This window comes from Convolutriloba macropyga, chromosome 4, assembly GCF_964194025.1.
Source record: "Convolutriloba macropyga chromosome 4, txConMacr16.3, whole genome shotgun sequence".
In the NCBI taxonomy this organism is placed as follows: Eukaryota; Metazoa; Xenacoelomorpha; order Acoela; family Convolutidae; genus Convolutriloba; species Convolutriloba macropyga.
The window spans coordinates 72320947-72347635 of NC_134471.1; the positions used below are offsets into that span (position 1 = coordinate 72320947).

The 26689-nt window shown below is 33.7% G+C and overlaps 2 protein-coding genes across 2 annotated transcripts; both read right to left on the reverse strand.

Annotated features, from left to right (window-relative positions):
* Positions 1-963: 963 nt before the first annotated feature.
* Positions 964-9277, reverse strand: LOC142338159 (putative thiopurine S-methyltransferase). Its single transcript, XM_075387795.1, has 4 exons — positions 8756-9277; positions 7798-8066; positions 7141-7313; positions 964-1164 (listed from the first exon to the last, which is right to left on the reverse strand). Exons 2-4 carry the CDS (start codon positions 8006-8008, stop codon positions 964-966), a joined length of 585 nt encoding a protein of 194 aa, XP_075243910.1. The 5' UTR covers positions 8009-8066; positions 8756-9277.
* Positions 9278-14708: 5431 nt separating this feature from the next.
* Positions 14709-25848, reverse strand: LOC142338655 (innexin unc-9-like). The gene is made up of 3 exons (XM_075388503.1): positions 25633-25848; positions 22181-22376; positions 14709-15442 (listed from the first exon to the last, which is right to left on the reverse strand). Exons 1-3 carry the CDS (start codon positions 25760-25762, stop codon positions 14863-14865), a joined length of 906 nt encoding a protein of 301 aa, XP_075244618.1. The 5' UTR covers positions 25763-25848; the 3' UTR covers positions 14709-14862.
* Between the last annotated feature and the right edge of the window lie 841 nt (positions 25849-26689).

Sequence of the window (26689 nt, forward strand, 5' to 3'; positions counted from 1 at the left end):
AGGTTTCTCCAGCCTCAAGAGCCACATAACATCCTCTAGCGTTTGATTTTAGGTTGCTGCATAGCTTCTAGACGTAATGGAATGTTTCTCAAGATTTTAATATCAGAAATTTTTTTAAAAAATTAATTGCAATTTTTGTAATTTTTTTTTAATCTTTTTGAACTTTTTTATCTTTTTTCGGGCACCATGGTCCTAGAGACCTCCTCCAATGTTTGATAATAAACTGCTGCATAGTTTCTAGAGCTAAAGATTTGGTAATCAAAATTTTAATGAATTCAGATTTAGCAATCTTTTGATAATTTTTTTTTCTTATTTTCGGAAAATTATTATCATGTTTCAAGTTTATGGATCTTTTTGAGCCAGTGAAACCATTTAAAGCTTGAAATAGTGATACTGTATAGTCTCGTGAGACATTGAAATGTTTTTCTGAAGATTTCAATATCTTGAATTTGAGCAAGATTTTGTTAAAATTTGTGATTGTTTTCAAAATTTCTGATTTTTTTGTCCTTTTCTGAGTTTAACGATCATTACTGGCCCACGAAGCTTTTCAAGTCTTGCAGATGGGTTACTTGACATAATCTAAAGACAAAAAATAATTTTTAACATTTTCAATGCGAAATCCGTTTTTTTTAATTTTTGCTTTTTTGAAATTTTGCAATATTTTGCAAACTTTTAAAATATCTGTTTTTTTTACTTATTCACTAACAAGGCTAGAAAACTAAAATTTGCAAAGTCGAATTAAGCTGAATCTAGCCTCACTAAACCGTGGCTAGCTTCTGACAAAGTCAACCGCTCGCCGGTCGTTTGAGAGCAATTCGCCCGACGTTAGTCGGTTATGCTTTCTGTTTTTTTGATCTTTTCTGCATTCCACAATATTCAGTTCATATAGAAAAAAAAACTCATGCGATCCCAGATCATATCCAGGCTTCCTTCTGGGACCTCAACCTGGGTAATAAAATGCCCTCAACATGGCGGGGGGGATTTCGACTGTGGTATTTGTTTGCGCGACTGACCGTAGTAGATGGATGAGTCATACTGGTAGAGTCCAGTGAGCCACCTGCAGTCTGGGGCAGTGAGCATCTTCATCTGGTCATAGTACTTCATCCTGTCATCGTACTCTATCTGAGCACCACTCTCCCACACTGCCAGGAATTTACCCTCTATCTGCAACACATACACCCCTGATGACTTGTCTTACTCAACTTGAAATTTGGTCTGAGAAAATAATGAGTGATAGGTTCTTACCGGTATCCTTAGGTAATTAACAGCCGTTTTCCGACGGTTTTTTAAATAGGAAAAGAGCTTTTACTACCGGCGTTTTCCGGAAACTACCGGTCATTTTCATAAAACTGCCTATACACCTACACAGCTTGACAATAAACAAAAAAATAGCAGCCGATGAACTGGAAATGGTTCTAAGTTTTTCAAAATTTTTCGCCCGAAAAGCCAATTTGGCAGAAAAAGTTTGCTAACAAAGAACTTGAAACAAAACGAAAATAAAAACAAATTATGAAACACAGCGAAATTAATTTGGTTGCATTTCATAGCAAATTTGTTTGAAAATAACTTCAGTTTATTTTTCATTAGACGTCCTCGTTGCAATCATTCATTCTTCTTCGTCATTGCTAATATATTGTAGAAGTGGCACAGCTTTTGAAGATGGGTTTCAGTTTTGGATTCCAGATATTCCCTTTCCGTATTTTTTACATTACTAGCTGTTTGACTTTTGATTATTCTCTTTAAATACTCAAAATATTTGTTCCGAGCCCATATGTGGGGGGAGGAATTATATACTCAAATGGGTTTTTTTTTGTTCAGACAATTTTTTCGTTCTTTTCGGGGAGTTATCGAGGATTGAAGTTTTGTGTGAACACGCGATAATTGTTCACTTTCAGTGTAATTTTTCTTCAAATTAAGATAATTTCTATAAAAATAGTACTTAAAATTAAATTTCACGCCAAAAAATGAACCAAATTTGCGTTTCTAATATACTAACGGTGATAAAAAAAAAGGACTAGTTTTGGTCTCATAGGGAAGTTCACGATGGAAAAATTTCGAATTCTATTTGAGAGATTTTTTATAAAATTGTTCTACTTTTATGCTATTTACTTCACCTGGAGACTAGTCACTTTTCATATCGAGGTTCCAGTAATGACAAATCTCCGTTACAGTCAAATTAAACCCAATGAACAAAAAAATTGTTTTTAAGGATTTGTTCATGTTCTTTGGCTTCGACACTGAATTTTCGTAATTTTAAATAATATTTTGAATTTCTATTTGAGGGTTTACTAATTTTTTGGAGTCCTATGGCATAAACTCATTGACTGACAGTGAAATATGTTCCGTAATGAGCATAATTTGAACATATCTAGTGCTTTGAGTGGACAGCTAATGGCTGTTAGGTCTTAAAAAATAATACTTCGAAAAAAAAAATTTTTGAACATTGACCAATCATAAATTTATTATCGTGAACTGTAAGTCCGTTTCAGTGATGACAACATCCCATTCCTTCCTACTGTGACCAAATTCAATCTGGCTAGCAGTTTTATCTCCTAATTTTTGGTAATATGACTTGACTTCAAGGAAACAAGAAAAGCTAATATGTTTATTTGGTTTCGACACTTTCTCCTAGCACTTTTCTACAGAACTTCGGTTTTTGCCTGTTTTTATTGTTGTTTTCATAGTGATAAGCCTTATTGTGACGTCTTATTGATTATCTATGCATGACAAACATACTTTTTCTCCCACTGGACTATATCTTAGCGTAGTTATTGACCTCCGTTGAAAGTTTCTGAATTTGATGGCTGTTGAGAATTTAAAGATAATTTTCCGAAACTTTTTTGTAATAATAATCAATCTTAAACTTTTTTCGTGAACTGTTAGTCAGTCTCAGTATTGACAGGACCAACTTGCTTTGTAATGCAACGGAAAATAATCTGGTAAGCGGTTTTATCTTCTAACTGTTGGTTATATGACTTCAATGACACAAGATTTCAATCTTTTAAAAAAAATTTTTTTGGATATTTTCGTATTATTGGTTCCTTTTGAACTCTTATCGCAATATCCAAGCTTTATACCCAATATCCAAAAACTTTTTCATTTCCATTGGCTTAGAGAAGACGTTCAGTGGATCACAGATAAAGGTTTTAGAGAAAAGCTAATGGTCTATTTAGCTTCGACACTTTCTCTATCACTTTTCTACTGAATTTTGCTTTTTGACTGCTTGCTTGTTGTTTTCACAGTCATAAGACTTATTGTGATGTCTTATTGATTATCTATGCATAAGTAACATACTTTTCCTCCCATCGGGTAATATCTCAGCGTAGTGATTGACCTCCGTTGATAGCTTTTGATTTTAATGGCTGTTAAGAATTTAAACATAATTTTCCGAAATTTTTTTGAATATTAACCAATCGTAAACTTTTTTTCGTGAATTGATAGTCAGCCTGAATACTAACAGGATCAGTTTTTATTTACTACAGCCAAAATCTGGTTAGCGATTTTATCTTCTACCCATTAGTTCTAAAACTTCAATGCCACGATTTTTCATATTTTTTTTAAAAATTTTGGGTACAATTTCTTATATTTGGATCCTTTTGATGTCTTATCACTTTATCCTAATAATGATAGTTCACATTGGTTTACGGAGGACGTTCAACGGATCACAGATAAGGTTTTCAGAGAAGAGCTTATGATTTGAACTGCTTCAACAGTTTCTTCTGACACTTTCTACTGAATATTTGATTCTTACCTGTCTTTGTTCTTGTTTCCTTAGTCAAAAACTTGTTGCAAGGTCTTATTGATAAAATATGAATGGCAAACCAAACTTGTTGTCCCATCGAGGCAGAATTTAGCGTTTTTACTGGCTTCCGTTGAAAGCTAATGATTTTAATGGCGTTGATACCACGAGTTTCTAAAAAAAAATTCGTCTTCCAAATTATTTGTTCATATTTGATTTTTTTGATGTGATATTTAATAATTAACAAAATCCCACTGCTTTTAAAAATTACATGAACAAAGAAAAGATTCTAGTGAAAAGTCCATTTTTTAATGCCTTCGACACTTTTCTCGCTCAATTTTTCTCTTGAATTTGCTGTTTTGCCTGTTTTTGTTCTTTAGGTAGCGGTAAGTTGCTGACAGGTTTCTGATACTTATAATTGAGGATTGATTGAAGATTTTACCCGAAGCAATCAGTTCATAGCGATTAGTCTAAAAATTTATGTTACACATTTTCAATTTTTTTTTCATATTTTCAATTTTTGTTGTTCTTTTCGTCAAATTGTAACTTACTTTTATCAATGAGAGGTCCCATCTAATTTCTTGTATTTCAAAACAAACATACCTTCTGATGTTATTTTCACTGATGTTTTGTTTGTTGGAAAATATACGTTTTTATAAACGTTTTTTGAGTGGTCAATTTTTGTTTTTTTCTCTTCTTTCAGATCAATTGCGTAATAACAGATCACAATGGTTTTCAAATGTGGCCCCAGCAAGCTTATTTAATCTATCAGTATAAATACCTCTGCTGAATTAGTAGAAACAAAAATTGAATTAAGTATACATAATATTTAGATAATAACTAATGATTTTAGTGGTAGCTACTGTTTGTGTTTTCGCAAATCGTTTGTAATTTTTTTAGGTTTTTCTTTATTTCGTTTTTCTGGCTTAGTCTAACCAAAGACAGGTTCTTTTGGTTTTGTACCGACTTTTAAGTCATATATCAAGGATTATTTAGATAAAAGCTAATGATTTTTAAGAATTTTGAAATTTCTTGGTTCAAAAAATGTTAAATAATTTTTGAATTTCGCCTCACTGTTGGTTCTCTTTGTCAAATTATTACATAGTCCCATTAAGAAAACTTTCCATCTGTTGCATAGTTAGGAGAAATTAAATATTGTTTCCAGGTGCTTTTAATTTAAGATATTCAGTTTTTGCCGTGAAGTTTTTGTTTTTGCTAATTTTGTTGTTTGTTCTTTTTTGTCTCGTACTGTCTTTAATGTCAGAACTCGCTGTAATGAGGCATGGCATTATGTAATTCAAATAGTAGTTAGGTTGGGTAACGATTGGTTTAAATTCAATCATCTACTTTTGTTATCTCTTCATTTGGCTCAAAATTAAGTCAAAAATGTAGATGAGCTCGTCGGAACATCATGTGGGAACGCACTTAACAAACCTCCTTGTTTTTAATATAGCAATTACTACTTTAAATGAATACACCAGGCGCATTGCCATTCATCACAATATGATTATATGAATTTGGTTTTGAAACTGTATATGAAAAACTACTACTATTAGAGCAACCCTTTTCTCGTTATGTTGATTCTATGTCCACACCATTATAGCGAGCGTAAAGGTTGGGACCTTTATGGATTGCGACCCCAAAATCTCTTAATTGATTTCAACCCTGTGCTCTCCACTCAGCCCTTTGCTTCACATTGAGAGAGTCTTGCCATGCTCTCTGATATTGAGCTATCATTTCAAGCTCCATCTTAAGATCACAATTTATTTAGTCGAGTGTATACTCTAACAACTACATTACACATAAAAAAATGTACTCAAACAAAGAATATGAATTTTTTGAAACAAATGAAAAAATATCAAAAATGGTTATCAACGGAAACTACCTGTCATCTAGGTCAGTCACTAGTCATTTCTTGAGAACACCGTTTCAAACGGTTCTCTCCTGCATCTATCAATAAAAAATTAAAAATGCACCAGAGCGTTTAGAAAAGATCATTTTTCACAATGCCGCTTGAAAACGATGAAAAGAGATCGAAACAATTGTTTCCCAGCAATCTGACTATATTGGACCAGTCTTGATTTCGCGTATTGAGGATAAGAGATGACCACAAAGAATTCAACTTTTAGATTTAGTACAAAAGTAATCAAGTTGATCATTTTAGCTTAATCTAAATACAAAAAAATCATTATACAATTAATGATATTTGCCTTTCACTTTTGTGATGTCTTTTCTCGTGAAATCTCAACAGGAGACACCTTTAATTTCACGATCTAATTTGCGTTACAACAGGAAAATAATTTTTATCAGAAAGATACCACCTCGAGTTTTATTGTGATAAAGAATTACACCTTTTTACACTATCGTGCTGCCATTGTTAAAATTTCATCAATTAATTCATAAAACGACCTCTTCATTTTTCAAAGGATCTATAAGACGGATATGTTGCCATCATTTAGCTCCAAAAGACAGTACCCTACTAAAAAACATGATAACATGGGCCATCAAATGTAACATTAGGTTAGTCCAGACCTCATTTGCTACATAGAATTTACAAATTTACACTAACAAACTGGGCATTTTAACTTTAACACAGTCGATTCTTACTTATTACAGAATTTTATGAAAACACTCGAGCTAACTTTACTTTTTCCAAATGAACAAGAAAAATCAATATAGCTGCTTTTGAGTCAAGCTTACATAATTTAAAATGATTATCCCAGCTAAATTGGTAAAAACTGGGAAAAAATACCTTGCGAAATCACTTCTAGAAAACTGAGATAATCGACTGCAAGCAATTGCAAGAAGCTGATTAAGCAAAATTAACAAATCATCAGTTTTCATTGATTTGTAATAGATTTAAACAAAAAAGTGCAATCACAAAAAACTGACAGTATTGTTTTGCTCTTTTGACTTTAAAATGACTAGCAGTTTTTAAAAATGTTGATAACCGAACATTTTTCTGAATTTAGTTTTGAAATTGAGCGTACCCTATCACTTAAGCAAAATATCCATTTCAATAGAGTTTAAACAAAAACAAACAAGGTAAACAAATAGGGATACTTATAGTTCTGCAGATACATATGGTTCTAGTTGGTTCTTTCAGCGTTCAGTTTTCGGACCAATGTCAATGAAAGTTTTAACAACCCAAGTTGAGGTCCAGACCCAAATTGACTTATGATCAGACCCAGTCGCGCGCACACCCGTGTGTTCCCAGACCGAAATTACAGGGTCTGGACGGAAGTTCGAGCGCACTACAGTCTGGCCCATGGTCTGGTGATGATCTGATCAGAGATAATTTCGGTCTGGAAAGTCTGATCAGAAGCAAATTTGGGTCTGGACCTCAACCTGGGAACCTTTAAATCATATGAAAAAGATTCCTTGCTTAAGGGTACACAAACCTCAGGTCCGAACTTGAAGAAGTCACAGCAGTAGACTTTGATCTTTCCACATAAACTCTCGAACACTTTTCCTTCCACTGCCTCCACCCATCTCTCAGTGTAAGCTATGCTGTCCCTCTCAAAGATCTCTCTGCACGGTCTCTCACAGAACTCAACACCCACTACCACGTGACCTAAAAATATAACCATCTAGAACGTAATTTGGGGCCAATTTGGTGTCAGCGCTTAAAATTGATTAAAATGTAAAGATTAAGGGGAATTGGGCTAATGGTTGTAACAAATGTTATTTTAAGCACTGAATGAGGTGACATTAAAAGAGGCAAATCACAACTAAAAACCTCAAATCTTACAAAAAATCTACTGTTTTCCCCACAAATCTATAGACATTATTTCTGTGAAACCTCAACCCGGGGGTTCTATAAGCTGGTGCGGTGTAATAGGGAAAAACAGATACCTTTTGAAAAAACAAATCACGTCTCTAAAAATATCCCATCTTTATACGACTATACAGAGACTGTTATCAATTTAAAGAAAAAACGCATACAAAAAGCTAAAGAGGGCTTAAAAGGTGCTCACGGGGTGTGTGAGTGTCTCTGTGTGTGTGTGTGTGTGGGGGGGGGGGGGGTTCTAGATAAGAAACTTAATGTTTATTCTTACCTTTGTCTGCTAGGTACTTGAGATCACAGCTCTTTCCACAGAGAGGAACCAAGACCTTCTTGGGAATCTCTCCTTCTGGTGCCATATTCTTGTAATGCTTCATGAGGTTCCAGTTGACAACTGGCCGGTGCCAGGGGGCAATTCCATTCTCGTATCTCGTGTTGTAAAAGTCAAACGAATCAGTGTACTCGTTTTGAAGAAGGGTTGCCATTATTTAGGGTTTTGTTGTTGTTGTTGTTGTTGTTGATGATTATGTTCGTATGTCTTGTCTGCAAATGTAATTTGGGTTTCGTTGGCAAAGACCTTTTTACCTTTGTCCAAGGGGTAAATGGAAAAGTTTGAAATCGCTAATTTTTGCCTCAGCCTCAAATTATAGTTATTCGTTAATCAAATGTGTTGACACTAAATTTGAGAAAATATGCGTCTATTAATTTTTGATACGCTTTTTGACTGACTTGTAACAAAATAAATAATCATAGCAAGTTAAGTTGGCGCTTAGTTAATAAAAACCAATTACCGCGTCTCATTAATTACAAATTTGAGGCAATGTTTTCGAGGTTTATCTGCTTACAATTTAACCTAATTTGATCAAACTTCGCAATTTTGATCAATTTTGCAATAAATTTGAGATCTTTTTGGTATCTGAAATCAGAGGTAACACACGCGAATGAAAATCCGGTTTTGACCATTGTTGTATAAACTATATAACTATAATTGTTATCCACCCGAGACAGTTTTTACAAAAGGAGAAATTAAGAGTAGTCAACCGAAGGCTGGAAAAAGTTCTCAAGAACAGTAATTCCATACAAAAAAGCTGAAGTTCGAAGGCGCAGAAGCTCTTCACAAAAAGCTTGCAATTTTTTTGTTAAAGGGTATTACGTGAACAGTTTTTAGCCCAAAATTAATTGAGATAAAGTTAGAACTAAGCATATGCAAAAAAAAAGAATTGAAAAGTTACCTTGAAATTTAATTGTGACCCAGGTTTGACCTCTCGAACACTGCGATGTGGTTCAACTAACTATCACTTTATACTCCCTTGAATCTGAGACCAAAATGACATCGAACCCCAAAGATTAAATGAAAGATCACTCAACCTTGAACTATTGATCTCTTCTTAGATCTTTGAAGACCTGCTTGAAGTTATCTATCTGTGTAAATTTAAGAGTCAGGAAAAGCCAGCCGACAAATTAAACTCAATTTGAGACTTGAAGCTGATGAACCGTTTCAAGTGAAATTTTGTGTTTGTTTGAGATGAGATGAATATAAAATTGGATGAAAGTAAAATTAGACGAAAGAAAAATCTTCAATATTTGAGTATATATCTCTTCTTTCCAAACGATTAAGAACGGCAGATTTAGCGTAAAAACTTGTACTAAACAAAATCGAATTTTGTAATTAGGTTGAATTTTTTTCTCAGTTCAGTAACTAAGTGTCAAAATGACTAATTTCGTCTAATCGAATTTTAATTTGACAATCTGTTTCCTATGCGTATCAAATTATTATTATAAGGTTGAACGACTTTGAATTTTTATCTATGTCCGTCAAGTTCTTAAACTTTAACATAACGAACTGGTTATCAATACAAAATGGCCGCATCTGTAGCTGTATAATATCACTTAACTTGTCATAACCAAGGTTATAACTAAGGTTTAGATATTGGTTTACATTATCGTGTTCAGAAGAGATAGACTTTGATTTGCCATTTTGTAAACAAATCCGTCAAAGATGAGTTTGATAAAACTTGGCGGCTTTTGATGCGTGAATGAAATGAATGTGTGTATGAACATATTAAATGAACTTCAGTTTCCGGTCGAACAGATGTGAAACAACTCCAGGCAAAATTTTATCATTCGATGTTGCATGGGTTACCCAGAGATTGCAGAATAGCTAGCTTCTAAGAGTTGTCTCAATTCCCCAGGTTGACGTGCCAGACCAAGCGACCTCTGCTCAGACCATTTCCAGACTTTGCCCTCTGGTCATATCATGTCAGACCAAAGTGACCTCTAATCAGATAGTCGTGCAACCCGATAAAAAGTGCTATCTTTGTGCTGCCGTACCGTATCTGATGAGATGATGCTGGAACCCTGGTCAGCCTCAAAAGTCTGACAGCCTCAGCTAGTACCTTTGTGCGACGATATCCTCAGTATCATGCGACCCTAACGCTTTCCATGTCCTGTAAATTGTGCCGCTCTATAACCCAAGTGTGCAAGAGTTCCGTTGCGTCTGGCACCTCAAACTTGGTTGTGTTAGATCATCGTTGCAATTCTTAGTATGAATATTGTCAAAATATTTCATCATTTTCTAATTGACGTTATAGTATAATCTTGCATCAATTTGGACGATAAAAACTTGTATATTAGTCATTTACGTTCCATATAATTTTTACGAAAGTTTAGAAGAAAGAGCCAGACTTTACTCTGACTCTTCGCCGGAGTCAAATAGCACGAGTTTACTTTCTTAACTGCGACTCCTGTTAAAAACATCAGAAGAAACCGTACTTCCTACCTAGGAGCACAATTTTAATAGAAAAATAGAATACCATCTTCTTGAAGTCTTCATAAAAAACGAATTAAAGTTCGATGTCAATTGATATATTGAAATGTGAGGCGTTCAAACTTTTCTGAACAGAAGTCACTAAAAGCGGTAATTTTATTTGAGATGTTTGTAATAACAAACTTACTAAACTTTTTGTTTGAGACAACGTAACTTAACAATGGCTGCAACTGTTTCTATTAAACGCATCACTCAACCTTTTTGCACAGAGTGTCTTTTCTATGAAGTGACTGTTATTTACTTATTAAGTACTATTTTTATTAGAAAAAACATTGTAAATATCAGGAAAAACCAATACCAATCAAGCAAGCTATTTGCTTCATCAGCAAAGACGCCCAACTCGCAAATTGTTCGAAAAACAGGGTAAACGTAGTCCACAATAAAGCATATTAAAAATTGCAAAAAATGTCATTAGAAAGGAAGCTTTATGTCATTTTTTGTCTCCTCAATCTATAATATCATTTGTGAAATGACGAAAACGTATGCTGATCATATCCGAAGAGCTAAAGAGGAACTTTACGCTCTAATTAAAGAAAATTAATAAATTGAACATGCAAATTTTTTCTCCTAAGCGCTTTGGCTAGAACAGGATAGGAAAAAAGGAGACAGCCAATCAGTTCGGATATTTATCGTAACTAAAAGATGGTAAAATGTAAAACCTTTTGTTCCAAGATTTTGTAGAAAAACTTGGTCCATTTGGCGTTTTCCAGACATAGTAACTTCTACCTAAAGTACCTCGGACATCTAACCTAGATGGTTGCTAACAAACAGAAAAGTTAACAGGCATAATTATTGTTGCATTCTGCACTCAAAATTTGATACAGACTTTCTTTAATTTGTCATACCATCAGATGACGTTGCTATGAACTCGTTTCAACAATCTTATAAGTTTCACACCGTACAATACTCTCAAGATAGATAAAAGGTTTAATTAAATGTAACATATAAAAATTCTCGTAAAATATTTGTTAACCCCTTAAAAATCCGAAAATCTGTGCGTTTATATTAATCTACCAGTGCAGACCTTCATATGCTATCAAGACAAGTGATCCACAGCTTACAAAAATCTCCGCAAGTTTTTCAACTTAATGTGAACAATGTCAATTTTCCTATTAGCGAAAACTTAGTTTTTTCTAATTATTGTTTTTTTGTTCTTATTAATGAAAACAACTATGTTGCCAATGTAAATAATTGGTATGCTTTAACCCATGTCGAACTAACCTGCTTTGAAGCATTTTCGTCATTTCAAATATTTTGTTTCTTTGCTTGGAATGTGTAAAGGAAGTGTATTTCTATTTATAGCAAACTTTCAAACACGTTGTTGATCTCCTTAATATATATTGCGTTAGATTATTTTCCTATATAATGCAGAACGATAAATTTTTGAAGCAAAAAAGTATATTAACTTAAAATTTTCATAACCGAGCATTCCACTTATTGATTTCAAAAATACTCTATATTTTGTTATCATTTGTTTTAGTTTCTATATTAATCGCTTATTTTGAATGCCAAGGAAAATTATTCGGGATGACGAAATAACAAATCTCCCTGTTTTATATGATTGTGGTGGTTTTCAAAATACTCGTTTATCGTTTTACTTAACCTTAAAAGTAAGAAAAAACAGAAAGCAAGGATTGCGGCAGGTTATGATTACAAAAAAAAAGATAAACAAATTCTCCTGGCTCAACGCATATAAGAAGTGTTGGTTTTTTATCAGCTAAAAAGATACAAATGAGTTCTCTTTACCTTAAAGTTAATCAACCGCATTTCATCAGAATGAGGTTAATACAAGAAGAAGGAGGCTCGGTAATTTGCGCATTATAGGAAAGTGTTCGAACTGCCCTCATCCACATATTTGTCTTAACCGGAAATAATCAGTAAGTAAAAAAAGTTTGAAAGTTTTAAACGCAAACCACTAAATATATTAAACAATGCCGCAATAGAAAACCTGCCATTATTATTACCAGGTGACAAGGCCAACAACAAAATAAAATAGCAAAAACATTTTTTTACTGTCAAACTCAACGTCTACTTTTTTGAAAAAAAAACCGATTAAAAAAACGAAATTGCACAAGATCAAACTTAAATTGTAAAACATTGACTTGTACCTCCATTCAAAGCCGAATGCCCCGACAACCCAACAACACTCGCCAAAAAGTAAACAAAAATCAAGAATAAAACGGCTCGAAGCCATTGCAATGTTAATTTTTTAACTGAAAATAATGCAAAGGTTCTTCTGTAACTCAGCCAAGCCAATGGAACAATTCGTTATCCAGACAATTATTTAACATCGCCGCCATGAACAACCAAAGAGACTTGCAAATAATTACACTACGAGACAAGATAAATAACAAAATTCATCAGCATCAATAATCTTAATTTCGACCAAAACACAAAATCCGTTTAGTTAAAGACTCCTTTACAGTAACAAAGTCAAATTTGCAACAGATAAAGTTCGATAAATATTTAAACAGCATCAAACAAAAAATCAATTAAAAGCCCAATTAGCAATATAAAGTAACTTTCACTTATCTAAGAAGTATTTTGGACCGGTCCTTAATGAGACTATGTAAATAACCAAAAATAGGGTAGATTTAAAGAAAAAACGTTTGGTTTTTTTTTAAAACAATTAACTTCAAAGTCAAAAAATTGTCAGCTATTAACTGAATTCACTGCTTACCTTCATGAGACCTGTCAGTGTCCAGCAAATGACACATGACAACAACAAAAAAAGTGACAGTTAAATCCAAAAATCAAAAAATAGATTAAATTTTAAGAAGGAAAGGCGTCGAAGCCATTAAAGATCTTTTCAATAAAGGCATCAAATATTTTCTGTTTTTTCTGAGAAATTGGGAAGCGTCATTGTGTTGTAATGTGAAAAGAAACCAGAAAGAACGCAAAATATGAATACTCGAAGTATCCGATCTAAAAAAACCATTACAAAAAAACAGTGTCCGCTAAGTCTTAAGATCACAAATTAACAACGAATACAGTTCAGAACTAAAAACCCCACAAATATTTTCACATAAACATTGTTGAAGTCATTGCCACCAGAAACTGTCAACTGAAAAGACTACATTTTTCAGATGGGTCACATTTGGACATTAATTCCAACATAAAAACAAAATGCAATAAAGTTTGCTTCGTCAAAATCCAGACCGACAACTCATCAATGTTAATAAGACGCAAGTTGTCAAAAAATCAAGAAGGAGCAGATTTCAGAAAACTGTTCAGTTTTTTTTTCAAAACAATTTGCTTCAAAGTCATTAGAACCACTAGCTATCAACTGAAATCGTTAAATTAATTCAATTTTTTTGCAGAGGAGAAGCCATTGAGACCTCTCATTATTCAGAATATGTTATACAATCCAGCTGAGCTTTCATTAATTAAAGAAATGGTTGTTCCAAATGTTACTGCAATAGGTATTCTGGCAATAAAGAAATCAGTCTGAAAAAAATCGATGCATTTTGAATAAAGATCGTTTTAATTTGGTAAAAAAAAATCAAAAAAATGTTTTTTCCAGAACACGTATAATAAGCGGAAGTCAATCCTATTTGACATCCGATAAAATGGGCTAAGGAAGCAAATGAGAGCCAACTTTGATTTAAAAAATTCTGACTTTCAGAAACTAATACTCTTCGATTAGACAATTGATCAAATTTGATCTGCGTTTATAGGCAAAACCAATAACGCTATAAACAAAGATTACAGCTTATAACGAAAAAAAGAACAAGATTAATGAAGAGTTCTAGAAAATGTGAACAAAAACAGCGGATAGCGTTTTGCCTGGAGACAACGAAGTTTAGAAAAATCTGTTTAATTTCATATTTTACAATGTACGAGTTGTCTAATGATACCACACACAACTCTCTGCGATGAATGTTTCGATCGGCTTAAAATCACCCAAAAAACACTCGAGTGTATAGTAGTACCTCCCCCACTAAGGTGGATCGGAACAAGAAAAGGCGTTTTTGTCAAAAATTGTGCACACCATAATGTATTAGAGTAGGGTATTGCAGAGTTCTGTGAGAAAGTAATGTGAATTTCAGAAAAGATAGAAATTAGAGTCACAAATTGGAGAAAATAAATTGTAGCGCAAAGAGAAGATGCTTGTGTCTGAACTGATCTACCTAGGATGCCAAGATTTTTTTTATGGTTTCTAAGTTGAATTTCTTACTTCATTTTCCTACATTTTGAGGCTAGGGCCGCCAATTTTTCCATTTGAGGTTCATCTCATTGTTTCTTTGTCAAAGTTTTTTAATTCTGATTTTAAAAAAATCTTATGGTCAAATATTTCTAAGACCCCTGCTGAAATTTTGATAACGTCCATTTTTATCAATCATTTGAATGCTCCAAAATCAAACATTCACAATTTTATTAACTCTTCTAACACAAAATCAGTTGTTTATATACAAATAAAACACCAATATAAACATTTAGAAGATTCAAGTATTCAATTCAAATTACAAAAAAAATGTTTTTTTAAGAAAAACAAAATAATAATATAGAAATCTAAACATCGAGAATGTCATTATTTGCCGTGCTTGATAACGCTTCAATCTGTTTTCTAGCTTGCGTTCCTGTCATCACGCCTCCTGACGTTGCAAACGAATAAGAAGGAGCTGAAAACATATTCTGCTGATTAACCGCATTAGCATTATTCGACTGTGTGAACATCTGAGTGATTTTCGGCTTACTGAACGGCAGAGTTGTCGGCATTTTGGAATGATCAAAGAAAGTAGCAGCTGCTGCAGTTGAATTCCGAGAATGTAAACTGCCAGCTGTGTTAAACGGGCACTGAGCCGAATTGTAGCCTTGGTTAATGCCGCCGTTAACCATTAGTGACGAGTTCATAATATTTGGGTTCATGTCGCCCGAATTTCCCCCGCCTGTATGGTGAGGATTAGATACTAAGTTAGATCGTAACCCAACATGTTTTTTCTTGTAGTTGTCCCACAAAGCGGCGACCAGTTCGGACACAATTATGCTGTTTGTGTTTTTGGACAAGAGCCGGATCATAAATACGCCGTCTGGTCTGAGATAGACATTGACAAATCGGCGACATAGACGTTTATCTTCTTCCGTATTGTACCTGAAAATAGCAGTTTTGCGATGAACTCACTTCTTCATTAAAAATAATTTTAGATGTTTTTAAGTAGTTTTTTGATAGGGTAACCTTCAGAGTAAAAAATACACCCCTCCCCCCTCCCACGAAAAAATGTATCCTAAAATCATCATATTACTATGCGCCTTAAACAAATCACGCCCAACTTTCTTACATCGTTTCTTTAATTTTGATTTATTTGCGGCAATTTTCTATTTTCTTGGGGTGATTTATTTTGTTTTGTGGCAGGGGGATTTATTTCCTTCCACTTTTTTCTTTTTTTTGGGGGGGGGGGTCTATAAAAACTGATACAGAATTGGACCCAGGTCACACTTTGTTACCTTTTCGTCTGATTCAAAGGGGTTGATAAAGAAAACCAATTCACGTTTTCTTCATACCCAACATTCCTGCATGCCTTAATTGCCAAGAGGAATTTAAAAAAAAAACGAAAAATGGCCATATCATTTCTAATTATTTTCAAACTGCTAATATCCGCCAGTGTAGACCCCAGTCGATTTTGAATGGTTATCTTGCAAGATTCTGGCAGATTCTGCCAGAATCTTGCAAGATTATGCATAATCTTGCAAGATTTCTGCCAGAATCTTGCAAGATAACCATTCATTCTGCCAGAAACTTGCAAGATAGCCATTTTTCTGCCAGAATCTTGCAAGATAACCATTTTTCTGCCAGAAATTTGCAAGATAACCATTTTTCTGCCAGAATCTTGCAAGATAACCATTCATTCTGCCAGAAACTCGCAAGATAGCCATTTTTCTGCCAGAATCTTGCAAGATAACCATTTTTCTGCCAAAAATTTAAAAGATAACCATTTTTCTGCCAGAATCTTGCAAAATAACCATTTTTCTGCCAGAATACTGCAAAATAGCAATTGTTCTGCCAGAATCTTAAGAGATAATCATTTGTCTGTCGGAATCCTCTAATAGATCCACATTTTTGCACAAGATCCTACAAGATGAGTTGTTTAATGCGAGTAATTCTGACAGCAGGAGATTTGGCAAGAAAACTTAAGCGCAAGGAGCTGAATTAAATGAAAGGAAGCTGCTCAAGATGCAAAGAATAATATCACAATTTTTTCATCAAAAAAGAAAATCTAGTTTTATAAATCTTGATAAAGTTGAAAAAAAACAGTTTTTAATAGTAATTTATTTTGTGTTAACAGTTCTCAAAGGCAGATTTTAATTTGTTTTCTTCAGATAATTCATATTTCCAGATTCAAAATCTATTTAAATTTATCATTTTTCTTAAAAAACACGCAACTGATTCTGAAGTAAATTTCTGGTCAAAATGAAAAATGTTGCATGAATGAGAAGAGCCAATAAGAGGACAGCTCGACCGGAACGAACTTGCAAGAATCTTGCAAGATAACCATTTTTCTGGCAGATCTTGCAAGATAACCATTTTTCTGGCAGATCTTGCAAGATAACCATTTTTCTGCCAGATCTTGCAAGATAGACAGTTTTTGCAAGATTCTGACAGAATCTTGAAAGATAACCATCTGGTCTCGACTGGGGGAATAACGGCCGAAGATTTTTAAAAAAAAATAAAACTAAATTGCACCAAAAACAATTTGCAAAAGAGTTTCTAAAAATCAATTAATGAATCAGCACGATTAATTTCTTTACCAAACCAAAGAATTAATAATCATATTGTTCCAATTCTGGCACGTAAATTAATTCAAAACTCATAGAAGAGAGGTATATCTTTGAGAAGACATATGTTTGGTCCCTTTGTTTGGAAGAGATATGTTTGGCACCAAAAAAATATATTTTTCACATTTAGCGCTCTCAACTTCTCAATCAAAAATTTCTGAGCGCCAAAACTCTGAGTTGTCACGTCAATACGGTTCCAAAATAAGTAATAAGAAAAGCATACCAGTCAATGAGATCACATCGCCAAATTAAAACAAAAGGAAAATGACGTACGTTAACCACTCAAAGATTTTTAACAGAGCAAACCAATTTGTGACCCAAAAAACACAACGCTCATCATTTCTGACCTCGTGGCACTGAAATTAAATGATGCCCTCAAATATGTTTAATTGATCATCAATTTACTCGACAACTATCAACTACAAGGAAAATTTTCCTTGGAGACTTTTTAAAACTTTTGGTATCTCGATGAAAAAATGAGGCTCCAAAATTTCTCTTACTTTGCATCAAACTGCTTCAAATCTTATCAATAAAAAACTTAGTCTGAGTTCCTGATAGTTCCTGATAATAGATTCTAAATTAACATGTTGAGATAATTGAATTGGGCACGAAAAATAACCTTTCAATCGTGACATTTTATCATATGAAAAATTTTTAAAAAATGATACAAAAAATTTAAAAACAATCCAGAAATTCAGAAATTGTATCACTTCAGGCACAGGCTAACTCTTGGCTAAGAGTTTAAGAGCTTTACCCAAGACTTCTAGAACAGAAAAGATAACGTATTTCAGCTCTCCTTAAAACTAACATCAAATTTTAATAAACGTTCATTTGATACGTCAAGTGAGATCGTCAAATTGAATGCTAATTTTTCAGGTTGTCTGTATGCATGGCATTATTGGTATGTAAATCTAGGACGCTCTGCCTCTTCAACAAAAATTGTTTCCGAGTACAAAAAGCTCACGGTGTGCAGGCAAACGTCACACCCAAAAAAAGTTGTTTCAAAACATCCCAAAAGAGTAAAAAGTCTTTTCAAAAGGCAGCCACTGTTTATAGTTCTTTCCATTAAAGAAAACAAAGGCTTGTTTTTGAAATTGAAAGTATAAAATATTCGGATAGTTAATTTTAGCAAAAAGGTGTTATGTAATTCTTTTTCAAGTTATTTTTATAAAAAAAATCGAACGATGTCTTTCAAACCGCTGTTTTAGCAGATGTTATATGGTAAATTCAATTAACTCTAAATTAACTCTAAAACAAGTTAACCTTTCAACTAGTGATGACAAAATTATGCTAATTTAAATCAGAAAGTGGTGGCGCAAAGCTATACTTAATTTAAAAACTTTAGCAGAAAAAATTAACCAATAAATTTTTATCCAGAAGCACTATACCAATTAACTCCAACAAACCCTGTAATTATCTATTATCAAATTTTTGAAATATGCCTAAGTTTTTGTAATTAAAAAAAATTGTTTCTGCATTTCACAATGAAATGCATCATCGCAAGATTTATTATTTGCGCTATATATGTTCAAAATCGGTTGATGTTGTTTTGTGGAACTGACAGATTTCAATGAAAATCTGCATACCATTGTTCCAGGAAACCTTAGTTCTAAACTTCAAAAAAAGATAAAAAATTTTCAAAAATTGTATTTTTTTTGAAAAAGTCGAATTGATATCTTAAAAAAATCAATTAAAAAGCTTCTTTTCTTTTTTGTAGTAGCGTTTAATGACTCGGGCGAATGAATAAAATGAACTTAAAAAATCTAGTCATCTTTTATAAGATTTCACGTCAAAACATTCAACGCTGGAGAAAAATCTAAATTGTTGATTAGAAGACGTCATTCATAGTAAAGTATAATGGTTTCACTTCTGACATCAGTACAATTTCTCATGTGATGTATCGTTGTATAAAACAAAAAATAAGACATAGTTTAACAGACAAGCAAAAATGACGTGTTGTTCAAATTGTATAAATTGAATTATTGCATAAAAAGTAGGCTTATATTTCTTATAATTATCATACGAAAAAGCTAGCCATACACTGCATCTGTACAGTATTTTCCACATCTGCTCTCTCTAAAAAAATGCTGAGTGTTTGCGTTTGCAAACGCTCTCCAGCTCAGGCTTTTACTTATGAAAAGACCCCGTTTTACTCATTGTTTCCATATAAAGTCCTTAGGTTAGTTTTATTGTGCATCCCGACTTTAGAGTTCAATCCATGTTGTTGATATTGGGCTGTCGTTCATACCGAGTTTTTGCAGGTGGGCTTTAGCTCGACTCAACGGTGCTGAAATTTTTATCGATAGAAAAATATAAGAATCAGCTGTTGCATATAAAAAAATCATCGGTTCTGCAATTATGGCCGCTCAAAGTTCTGTTGAATTATACTATATATGTAAGTTGAATCTTTCCTTAGAAATGCTGACTAAAAGACGACAAAAAATAAAATAAGACCACGAATTTAATTATTAAGTTCTTTGTTGATGAGATGTGATTTTTAGAGCTATGATACGCACTAGCAGGTCCACAAACACACATCACAAGAAAAATCTTTCAACCGCATAGAAACTAGGATTTATGTTTCGTGCCAACTCCGGCTCAAACCCATATGCCCCTCATTTACCAGGCATAGGTGTTCACGCCTATCCTACCGACGCTTATTTTTCCGTTTTTTGTCCTATGTAGCGGTAAATTTCTGTGAAGCGACATTTTTGGCTTCGCCGTGTAGCGCTAATATTTGTGCAGATAACGATCTTATACATGGTGGCAAAGCGCGTTTATTATCTATTGTCTATTACTATTTATGAATCAGCAAAATTCTTTTCAAGGGCTTTTTTGGCTCGTCTGTTTTGGCGAGTTTAATGAGCGCAAAACATTAGCAGATTAGGAGCCAAAATGAAAGGACGAAGGAACGAAAGGACGATAAAGAAAACGATTAAAAGGAAAGAGATGAAGAACAGAAGAAAAGGATAACCAAATCCACATTCTTTACCCCAGTACACTAAGCAGCCTTTTCCGCACCTGCTCAGGCTTGAACCCAAGCCCATTGCTTTACAGTCATTGGTCTAATCTCTTGCGCTACCGAAGCCTGCTGCTTTTGTCTATTCAACTGACCACATACACAAATTTTTGTTCATTGTCCTTTTGTCTCGCTTGTTTTTGTGGGGCTGCAGTCTCAATGAGCACAAAAACTTTTCTAGATCAGGAGTTTAATCATGGTGGAGTAGGCTGCAAGTTTAAGGATCGTTAACGCATGTGAAGATAGGAGCACTGTTAACCATTGCGCTCAAGTGCAACTTACATTCAAAAAAAATAGATAGATAGATAGATAGATAGATAGATAGATAGATAGATAGATAGATAGATAGATAGATAGATAGATAGATAGATAGATAGATAGATAGATAGATAGATAGATAGATAGATAGATAGATAGATAGATAGATAGATAGATAGATAGATAGATAGATAGATAGATAGATAGATAGATAGATAGATAGATAGATAGATAGATAGATAGATAGATAGATAGATAGATAGATAGATAGATAGATAGATAGATAGATAGATAGATAGATAGATAAATAGATAGATAGATAGATAGATAGATAGATAGATAGATAGATAGATAGAGGAAAAGGAGAGAATGAAATGCAGAACGAATGAGTGAATATAGAACCAAAGGAAGATATAGAAAACGATTAAGAGGAAAGAGATGAACAACAGAAGAAAAAGCTATCCAAATCCCAAACCTTTACCCCAGTACACTAAGCATCCATTTCCACCCCTACTCACTCTTGCACCCATGCCAATTGCTTGCTTCACAGTCATAGTTCTAATTCCTTGCGCTACCGAAGCCTGTTGCTTTTGTCTATTCAACTGACTACTTACGCAAATTTTTGATCGTTGCCTTTTTGTATCGCTTGTTTTTGTTAAGCTGCTTTCTTATTGAGCAAATAAACTGTCCAAATGGAGAGCTTAAGCATGGTGGAGTAGGCTGCATGCTTAAAGATCGTTAAAACATGTGAAGATAGGAGCGCTTTCAACCATTGCGCTCAAGTGCGGCTAACACTTAAAGTAATAGATAGATAGATGAAAGGGACAGAAGGAAATGCAGAACGAATGAGTGAAAATAGAACGAAAGGAAGATAAGGAAAACGAGTAAAAGGAAAGAGAAGAAGAACGGAAGAAAAAGGTATCCAAATCCCGAATATTTACCCCAGTAAACTAGGCATCCATTTCCGCCCTTACTCGGGCTTGAACCCATGCCCATCGCTTCACAGTCATAGGTCTAATTCCGTGCGCTACCGAAGCCTGTTGCATTTGTCTATTCAACAGACTACATATGCAAATTTTTGGTCTTTGCATTTTTGTCTCGCTTGTTTTTGTTATGCTGCATTCTTATTGAGCAAAAAACTTGTCTAAATAGAGAGCTTAAGCATGGTGGAGTAGGCTGCATGCTTAAGGATCGTTAAAGCATGTGAAGATAGGAGCGCTGTCAACCATTGCCTTCAAGTGCGACTAACATTCAAAATAATAGATTCCATCCTGGAGAACAACTTTCCCATATGACCTCCTTGCGGCAACTACTTTATCTTAGAGAATCAGTATTTCTAAAGTTTGGTTGGCAACTATCCAACTGTTAAACTTTGCCTATTGCAACGATAGTGTGGTTTTGCTCGTGGATATTTGCACATCCACAGAAAAAAAAGAGAGAAAAAATAACTAAAACAGATTTTTTCAATTTCTTGACTTATGAAAAGAACGTGCTCTATTATAAGGTGGTATGAAAAAAAGGCTCGACATATGCAAATACTTTAATTACATTTATCATAAATCGTAATGTAAACCCGGGTACTGTATTTATTTTCTTGTCAAACACGAACTGAATACTTTTATTGAAAATGCCAAAAATTGAGACATTGATAGTAATAAAAAATAGCTGAAGAAATTCTAAAACCCACTCCAGGAGCCTTGTTCAAAAATGACGAGGAGCAGGCTCTTACGAGAAAAGTAAAAACTATACCATATTTAGCTTTTGAAAAGTTTTCCCAACCTTTCAGTGAACTTGAGATGTTTTTTGATGTAGCTGAGCCTGTCAATGAAGCACACAGATCTCACAATCCACTCTAGGAAGTTGACAGAGGTCACGATTGCAATGAACATGAGCCAGAACCAGACAAACAGGTAGATCTTCTCATTAAACAGGTTGATTGACAGCACACACTGAACTGTGTATTGTTGCACGTTGCCTGAAATTCATTTCAGAAAAATTACTTATTTTATAGAAGCGATTTATTGTCCATGATTGCAACTGATTGTTGTACAGTCATGGCAATTCCTTCAAGATCGCTCTTGATCGGGCCCTTCGAGGTAAAATCTGTTCTCGATTAGAGTTAACCAGGCCATGAAGACCTGTGATCAGAATTGGAGCAACTCAAAAAATAGGTTTTGTAATTAAGTGGTCAAAATATACTCTTTAAGATCTATCATCTATCAAAAAGACTGGGATCACAATACTTATTCAGCAGAAAAAACCGAACAAAAGGAAAAAATTTTTGAACAATTTTTTCAGATTGTGATAGTATAGCAACCAGCATTAGTTCTGTTTTGAAGCTCACAAGTTTTTAAATTCCATTTCTCTTATTTCTAAGTCCAATGAATTTCACTGCATCTAGCACTGGAAAGTAAGGCAAGAACACTGTCAAATCAACAATTTTGGTAAATCTTTACAATGTTTCGGATTCCGTTTTCGTCCACGGTTTATCTCACATTCATTATGGGAATTCCAAAAGGTTGAAGTCCTTCCCACGAAAGCAATTGTTGGGAGATTTTTTTAAAAAACTTTTCCTATTATGACCATATATTTCTCACTATTGAGGCATAAATAGATTTTTGACAATTAAAAAAAATATTGAACCGCTTCCAAATTTTTCCCAAAAAATGCAAACTTTTGAAAATTCTTTTGAATCTTTTTTAATAGTTTGAGAAACACTGTTATCCAATTCTTCTAGGGAACATCAGAGGGTCTACAAATTGTCAATTATTTCATTTTAGTTTTTTCTTAGACCTGGATTGATTAAAATTACAGAGACAATTCAAGGAGGATGCCGCGAACCTTTCAGCGAAAAATTTTTTATAAACCCAGCTGATACAGTTTCCTAAATTTACTTTCTTCGTTTCAATACATCGTCACAACTGATCACTACTTATCTCTAATTTTTCCCAACAATTTTTCAAAATGGGGGAAATATGCGAGGACGGCTTTTTGTCTTAATTCATATTTTCGTTTTTGTTTACTAATCGTAGAGTAGAAAAAGACGCATCACTCTAGACTTTAGATGTCAGTTTTGTTTTGCAATGCAATTTAAATTTTTTCCTGGTCAATAAAAATGAGCTGTTTAAAAATTTTTCTAAAAAAGGAAAAACGGTTTGGCATTTAAGACTAAAGAAACAGAAAAAAATAGTTCGATGAGAACGAAGTAAAACTGTTTCATTTTTTAAAAAATGTTCCGTTGATTGTTCTTGAAGCTATAGATGAGTTAAAAAATTAATTACGCCATTGGCCTCTGGTTGCGCAGCAAATTTAGTCAACAGAAGATGTGAAAAAACGCAAAGAGATGACAAGTAGTTTGGCTTCTAAAAAACTAGGAAACGCAAATTGTGGAGGCCTTTTGGTGAAGAAACTTTATCTCCTCATTTTCTCTCCTCAGTTTTTGCAAAGTTGATATAAACACTGAAATGCCTTCCTCGTCGCAGCCCATTATTATTTTAAATGTTTAGAAGGCCTAAGATAACAGTATTAGTCAGATATTGGACATTCAAATACGTAACAACAGGAAAGGCAACCATTTGCGGAAACAACCAAAATACGTTTTTGTTTTTCAATCTCTTTACCTCAAACCTTGCAAAAAATGATGCTTCTGCTGATCATATGGTTTTATTTTGATTAACAATCACAGTAAAACAGAATTTTCCAGGAATTTTTTATTTTCATTTCATTTCGTGAAACCAGGTACAGTTTTTCATGGAAGTACAATTTTTGGAATTCGTGCAAATTACTAGCCAAAGGGAAGTTCAACAGTTAATTAGGTGTTTCTTATGACAAGGATGCATGAAAAACAGAAACTATTATTCTAGAAAATACAAAAAAAACACTGCAAATAACTTTTCCAATCGTTCTTTTAATGCTTTGACTTTCAAAGGCGTTATCTCCTATTGAATCATAATTAATTGAATCATCAAGTTACATTATCAACCTGTATGAGGCAGATAAATAAACAACAAAGCTCAGACAGAGCTCAGTATTTCAGTTCAAAAAATGATTGCAAATTTCTGTCTGTGTTTGTTTTAGATATTGTTTGCGACTTATTGCACTCGTTGAACATATATTTTCTGAGAAGATGCTTTGTGTTGCAGAACATTTGACATAATGTAGTTTCAGATCCGTTAAAAATTATATCAAAATGAGGGTGTGTCTTTCTTCAGATTTCATATTGAACAAAGCTGCAATCAAGGTTACTCCAAAATATTCGGTCAATTTAAGCTTTGCAACTGATAGTCTTGCTTTCTTTTATGATGGGACTTTTAGCTGGCTAAAATTGGATATGATCATGGACTCATACTCGCTCATCGAGTATATACTGACAGGCATGAAGGTATGGAAGGTTCTGATAATTACTGTGAACGAAAAATGAATTTCGGATCCTCAAGAGTCTGCGAAAAAAAGACATTGTTGTCTGCCAATTCTGCAATTTTGTCCTACTCGATCCTTTTACTCTACAATTTTGATTAACATTTCGTAAAACAGCCCACAAGTGAACCATTATTCCAGCCATTCTACCTACATACCAATTTTATGTTTAATTATTTTTCAAAAAAAACTGTCAGACGTTTGAGAATAATCTGGATTATTATGACGCGTTAATCCAATACGTATATTATAAGAATACAACACCCCTGGCCATTTTAATTCAGCGACACCTCACCCAAACCAACCAGCTTAAGAGACCGATACAAAAAACGGAACAATTTTGTCGCATGGTTCGTTCATTTATGACATCTAAGGATGTAATTAGAGAGAATTAATGTCAGGATAAACTAATAATAACAAAAAGAAATAAACAAATTCAAAGAATGCAGTGGAAGTCTTGCAAACAAACGTGAATTATAAAAAGTAAAGAACAACAATTGTCAGTGAACAACAATTGTCATTAAAGAACAACAGATTATGAATGCTGCATTTGCAACATTTTTAATTTCAGGTTTACTTGTACTCGACGATATTTTTGAATTTCAGACAAATTTCAATTGTAACAGGAAACTGTCTCCTAATAAAGAACGATCAACAACCATAATATTCTCGGTGTTAGCCGGTTTCGTATGACCGCAATAGACAAATTCTCGACGATCACATCCAAACTTATTTGCAAAAAGTTGATTTTTTTGGTCACATTACTCATTGAAAACTGTCGTCAATATTTTGTAATAATATCAATCCGTACACACCGAGAACCCTAGTGGTAAAATCACACAGGGTCACTTGAGGGAATCTGGGCGAATTGTCCCAGTTCTGTCCCGCCCAGAGTCTTCTCACAACATCCAGTCCGTAGAATCTGTACTCGTATCCAAGCCACATGTCCAGGCATATTATTTGAAAGCAGACGTTTACCAGACACAGGGCCTTGTATTTTGGAAAAAATCGAAGGATTATCAAAAGCAACCGCCAAATGCATAGCTCAGAAATATTCAGAGTGTTATTCCAAAATATAATAATATTTAACAAATTCTGAAATATTTAAACTCAGTATATTTTTTAAAAAATAGTATTTAAAAAAATTCTGAAGTATTTTGAATTGAGTATTGGTTTAGTGACGTAACGAACGGATGCTAGGAGGCATTTTTCTGTTTGAGAATTGTTTCAGAGATGTTCAAAGTCGATCACTGTAGTTGAATACGAGCTTGAAATAAATTAACGTTTCACATAAAAAACAATTAGCCAAATTTATCCCATTAAAAAAGTAGGAAATGCTTTTTCTAGGAAACTTAAATCTACATTACTCGCACAGTTGGTCACTAAAGAAAGCGACAACAAAGATGCTAATTTTGTAAACTAATAAAAAAGGCAAGCACCAAAAAAAAGAGTGCTTCATTCATGTTAAGTCTAACAGAAGTCAAAAACAGCGGAATCGATAAAAAAGTTATCAAACAAATTGTAGCGTTTTTTATATGATTGTTTTCACAATCATCTCAATTTTTTTATTGTGTTTATGTCAAATTTCGCGAAAGAGTTATAAAGCATTCCATTTCGATCGGATATGCGTTGTGCCTGGTTTTTGTCAACTTCTCTATAAAGGATGCAGTTTTTATTCGTCTCTAATTATCAAGAGATCTCTTTATTTTTGTACCTATTGAGAAAGCGTTTGTTTTTCGCTAGAGTATTCAATTCTCAGAATTTAGACAAAAGTTTCCAAAAATCAAAAGTATGTAGACCAAAAATAAAGCAAATTTGTTTACCGATCAACCAGGTCTTACTTTTTTTGTTCAAGGAGTCCGAACGGGTAAG

Excerpts from the sequence above, each read along its gene's own strand:
- LOC142338159 (XM_075387795.1), bottom strand. The coding sequence starts at position 8,008 with ATGGCAACCCTTCTTCAAAACGAGTACACTGATTCGTTTGACTTTTAC. Across the intron at positions 7,314-7,797 it reads CAAGTACCTAGCAGACAAAG|GTCACGTGGTAGTGGGTGTT; the intron begins GTAAGAATAAAC and ends TTATATTTTTAG. Across the intron at positions 1,165-7,140 it reads TCTTCAAGTTCGGACCTGAG|ATAGAGGGTAAATTCCTGGC; the intron begins GTTTGTGTACCC and ends TATGTGTTGCAG.
- LOC142338655 (XM_075388503.1), bottom strand. The coding sequence starts at position 25,762 with ATGTGGCTTGGATACGAGTACAGATTCTACGGACTGGATGTTGTGAGA. Across the intron at positions 22,377-25,632 it reads TTTTACCACTAGGGTTCTCG|GCAACGTGCAACAATACACA; the intron begins GTGTGTACGGAT and ends AATGAATTTCAG. Across the intron at positions 15,443-22,180 it reads CATCTCAAGTTCACTGAAAG|GTACAATACGGAAGAAGATA; the intron begins GTTGGGAAAACT and ends TGCTATTTTCAG.